This window comes from Triticum aestivum, chromosome 2D (assembly GCF_018294505.1).
Source record: "Triticum aestivum cultivar Chinese Spring chromosome 2D, IWGSC CS RefSeq v2.1, whole genome shotgun sequence".
Taxonomy (NCBI): domain Eukaryota; kingdom Viridiplantae; phylum Streptophyta; class Magnoliopsida; order Poales; family Poaceae; genus Triticum; species Triticum aestivum.
The window spans coordinates 79,522,956-79,527,363 of record NC_057799.1 but is presented as its reverse complement, the minus strand read 5'-3'; the positions used below and the strand labels follow the sequence as shown (position 1 = coordinate 79,527,363).

At 46.2% G+C, this 4,408-nt stretch overlaps 1 protein-coding gene across 3 annotated transcripts; it reads right to left on the bottom strand.

Annotated features, from left to right (window-relative positions):
* Positions 1–396: 396 nt before the first annotated feature.
* On the bottom strand, positions 397–3,761 carry LOC123051739 (haloacid dehalogenase-like hydrolase domain-containing protein 3). Of its 3 annotated transcripts, none has more exons than XM_044474705.1 (7): positions 3,338–3,761; positions 2,842–2,948; positions 1,701–1,809; positions 1,450–1,611; positions 1,121–1,294; positions 910–1,043; positions 397–780 (listed from the first exon to the last, which is right to left on the bottom strand). In XM_044474705.1, the coding sequence occupies exons 1-7, from the start codon at positions 3,599–3,601 to the stop codon at positions 615–617; spliced, it is 1,116 nt and encodes a 371-aa protein (XP_044330640.1). In that variant the 5' UTR covers positions 3,602–3,761; the 3' UTR covers positions 397–614. The 3 variants fall into 3 exon arrangements, with proteins under 3 accessions (XP_044330640.1, XP_044330641.1, XP_044330642.1); XM_044474706.1 differs by having other exon boundaries at positions 920–1,043; positions 3,338–3,760; XM_044474707.1 differs by lacking the exon at positions 910–1,043 and having other exon boundaries at positions 3,338–3,757.
* Positions 3,762–4,408: the final 647 nt, after the last annotated feature.

Sequence of the window (4,408 nt, the reverse complement as noted above, 5' to 3'; positions counted from 1 at the left end):
ATTATCCATGTTAGGAGAGAAAAGAATTGGGAAGCTCACGATCTTGCTAAGTCTGTTGGTTCCTTCGAAGTGGGGCGCCATGTGTGGCTCCTTGCTTCCCCGGACTTTTTGTAGAGTATATGCGACAACGCCTCCTCGGTTGAATATCGGCTCCACCACACTCTCAAAGTTCGTCTTCGCCGCAACTTTTCTACGGTTTGACTTCATAATATTTCTTCCATAGTTCAAAGTGTGGTTGGGTGCCTAGGAAGCATTCACACGTAGTGATGAAACAAACCATATCGAGCACCACAAGGCAATGCTCTCAACTTTCTTTACCAAATCCAATGTACAAAATGCAGGGGCACGTTGGGGTCATTCTTGTGAAACACAGATTTCAGAGCACACGGCAGGAACGATCCAAAGGGTAAATCGAGTTCGCTTAATTACATACGTACATTGTTGCTACAATATAGACTTAGGAAATTAAGGCCTTGTCACAGAGAGACACTGCCATCAGTTCTCACTTCCCTGGAAAATATGTACAGCGGCCGGACAGCCACACACACACCTGAGCAAAGAAGGGTCGGCACTATGTACAGAGGAGGCAACCTAAGCACCACCTCCCAGCCTTTTTATTGAAGCTCAGGGGGCTCGGCGAGCATATACTCGACAGGAAGAAGGGAAGGGCAGCGATCCGAACTGACCGCCCGCCAGGCGCAGCGGAGCCCGCTTACAAGCAAGCGTGGTGAATCACATATTGTTGCCCATACCAACACTGACTCCGATCCTTTCAGCGACCTGCGATACAGATGTGCGGATGTGAGCAACCATATAATTTCTGAAAATTGCAGCTGATATGATAAGGGGCGTCGCCCACTTTCGTCGGTGGAAAAAGACTAAAGAGATTCATCAAAATAGAACAGTTACCAGGGTGCACCTAACCGAGTAATCTGTAATACAACAGTTGCTCCAAATGAACTGATCTTGGTAACAGCATACAGCTGCCAGATCTTTATTTGCAGTGTATAATCCCCAACTACACCGACAGCGAAATGCCACTCCTAGATGCCATGTTTGCTATAAGGACAATAATTGATTTCTAGTTCAATTTTGGAGCAGACAAAGACAGAAAGCTTACTTCCTTGAAGGAGTGAACATCACTGCCCCAGAGCCAGGCATCGCAGCCTGCGTCCCTAGCTCCCCACAAATCATTCCGACGGTCGTCGCCAATATGCACAGCCTCTTCAGGCTTCACGTCCAACAACTCGCAGGCCTTCAGGAATATTGTTGGGTTTGGCTTTTCTGCTGCAACCTGTTAGCAGAAAAAAACAGAGAACAAGGGTTTAATGGCGAACATTAATAGGAAAACTGAAGGTCGAACTTATAGATACAAAGGTCAGTAGCTGAAGGGTCAAGGTTCAGTTAACAAGCTTAGTTAAAGCAGCTCATCTGTAAATGGAAACCCACCTCAGCAGATACAGCAACTGCATCGAACCAGTGATCGCAATTCAGGGCCTGTAACAGTGGCCGGAGACGGGTGTCAAAGTTGGATACAACAGCTGTTCTCACACCAGCCCTTCTCAATGCTTCAAAAACATATTTAGCATCAGGATCAATGAGCCGCCAGGCCTAGCAAACATAAAACAGTTTGTCAATTTGTGAGGTCAAACACACAATAGGATGGTTTCAAATCATTTTGATTACAGATTTTCTCTTACCTTCTCAGTTGTATAGTAATGATAAAGTTCCTCAAAGTACTGTAAATCTGAGCAGCCTGTAGAAGAACTAACTATATGTTGCCAAAAGGGCCTCCCATCATCAACATACCTGGAGAAATTGAGAAACATAAGTCCATGCAGCAGCATATTTTTTTTAACAGGTTTGAAATGTTTGATTGAATGAATCGCAAATTTGTACAAAATCCACATGCCCCGAGGGCTAAAAGGTATATTATTATTATTTTGTGACATGATAACTCCAGGTTCCAAGGAGGAACTGAATGCAAGGCTGATAAGAAACAAAAGAATCAAATCACCAGTACTACCTATCACCACAGTCCATATATATGTTGCAAAAATCAGTTTCGTACGATTTCCATTCAGATTTGTCTCCTGATAAGGATTATGAAAAACGCACCCAAGGATACTAAGTGCTCGTAAAGCACACAAACCAGCTAAACCTAACTGTGAATATGCCAGAAACTTAAGAATCAAATTCTCGCATAAGAATAAACTCTCTACTTTCTGAATACTATGTGAAACTTAAGAATCAATGTTCCTACCCCACAATTGTTCTTTTAGTACCACCAAAGACAAATAAAACTATCTCAGCCATATCTGAGAAGGTAATTGCATCAAGCACCAGATAGAACTTGGGACCATTCCAATTCCTGGATCTCAATCTGAACATTGAGAATTATAGAATCCTCAAAGCTGTTCTTGCAAATATTCCTCCGCGTTCTGGTGGGAACTTTACTTATGGAATTCTACTTCTAACAAACGTTTCTTGGCTCGCAGCTTAACTCAGATTGAGGGATAATTAACTCCGCTTGAAATTGTTTCGTATCTGCACGTCACTCTCAATTTTGAAGAGGCGGTATTTCAATCCAATTGATTAAAAAGGACAAGTTCAAGGAAGTGAAAGACAAGTTACTCCAGAGCTTCCTGATGTATATCCTTGTTTAAATTGAACAAGGGCATTTATGGCAAGAATACCCAGTCCTAAATGCTATTTATTCATTTCTATACGTGCACAAGAACAAAATCAGACAGAGCCATCGAAGATGCTCGAATAGTGAAATCACATCACACCCAAACTCGCACTTGAAACAAGAGGACAATCCAAAGGTAAATGCCATACCTAAGCCGCGATCTGCCCCATGGCTGCGCATATGCCTGCCGGTACCTCATCAAGATCTCATCCTCCGAGTACTTCACCCCATACTTTTCGCCTACTGTTCTGTACACCTGTATTAACATTCAGAACAAAAGTATTAACATTCAGAACACAAGCCATATTAATCAAACCGCATGCATGCCCAATTAACATAGGAAAGGGAGATTTTATCCGTAATTCGTCATGCATGGAGAGACAAATCCACACGACCCAGAAATGAACAGCAGAAACAAATCTGCCCAGGTTCTCACAGCCCAAATCTATGAACATACACGAACGGAACGGCCAACGGGAGTACGGATCAGATCGATCCAAACGCAACGCATTGCCTCAGCGCGTGCACCGCATAGAAAACATGCAGGCCTCCGTCAGCCATGTGAACGGCCAACGGAATCGAGCGGAGCAAACAGAGGAACATGAATTGGAGGCGCGGTGTATGGGGGGAAGGGCGTAGGCCGACCTGGGCCATGGGCTCGGTGGGGGCGAGGAGCGTGCCGGCGGCGTCGACGAGGATGGCCTTGTGCGTGATGTCGCCGTAGATGGCGCGCCGGTAGTCGTAGTACTCCCGCGCCCCCATCGGCTCCCACCGCGCGCTGCCCGCCCCGACGACCGCCTCCGGGGCCTCCGCCGCGGCCGCTGTCCCGAGGCGCCGCCGGCCCGCGAGCGCCGGCTGGAGCCGGGCCGCCGCCGCCGCGGTTGCCGAGCGCAGCCGCGCCACCGCCATTGTCAACGAGGTGGCGGGGTGGCGGGTCTCTGGTGGCAGGTGGGTCCGGGCGCCAGAATCTCAGGTGGTGGCGGCTCCGCCGTGCCGTGTTCGAGCGCGCGCGCGCGGTCGGTCTCTCCTGTGGCGTGCGTGGGTGTGGGTGTGATGCGGTGTGGCCGTGTGTGGGTGCGCGGTGTTTATAGGCAGGCGGAGGGAGGGAGACGAGCGGCGGCCGGTGACGCGACCGTGATGGCTATTTGCTTCCTGTGGCTGCCTTCACCTCCTCCTTTCCTCGGGTTTCAGGGACTCTTTTGGGCGTCACAAAATTCCTTGCATTTTACACACACAGGTATTACTTGTGATCTCTCTCAAAAAAAGGTATTACTTGTGATCACTTTTTATATGTTTTGAATTTTTTGGTTCGAATGTATATAGACGTATTTTAATATGTTTATTCATGATTCAGTCGATATGCCGTCTATATTGAAATATGCAAAACATCTTATATTTGTGAACGAACGAAGTAACTTGTTTTTTTCCTGAATGAGATGTATATAGATACATTGTAGTATTTGTTCATTCATTTCAGTCTGTATGTAGTCCATACTAAAATATTTAAAATGTTATATAGTTCAGAACATATGTTATATTTTTATTCTTATTTTTTTACGGAAAGACCAATGACCATTTGTTAAAGTCGACCAACCCTTAAAATTCATCTTTATATAAATTAGAAATTGAACGCGGGGACTTAGAGGACATAGACACCGTCCTCCTCCTCCTCATGTGCACTCGTACGTGTTGTGCCGTGGGCCAAACTCGACACCG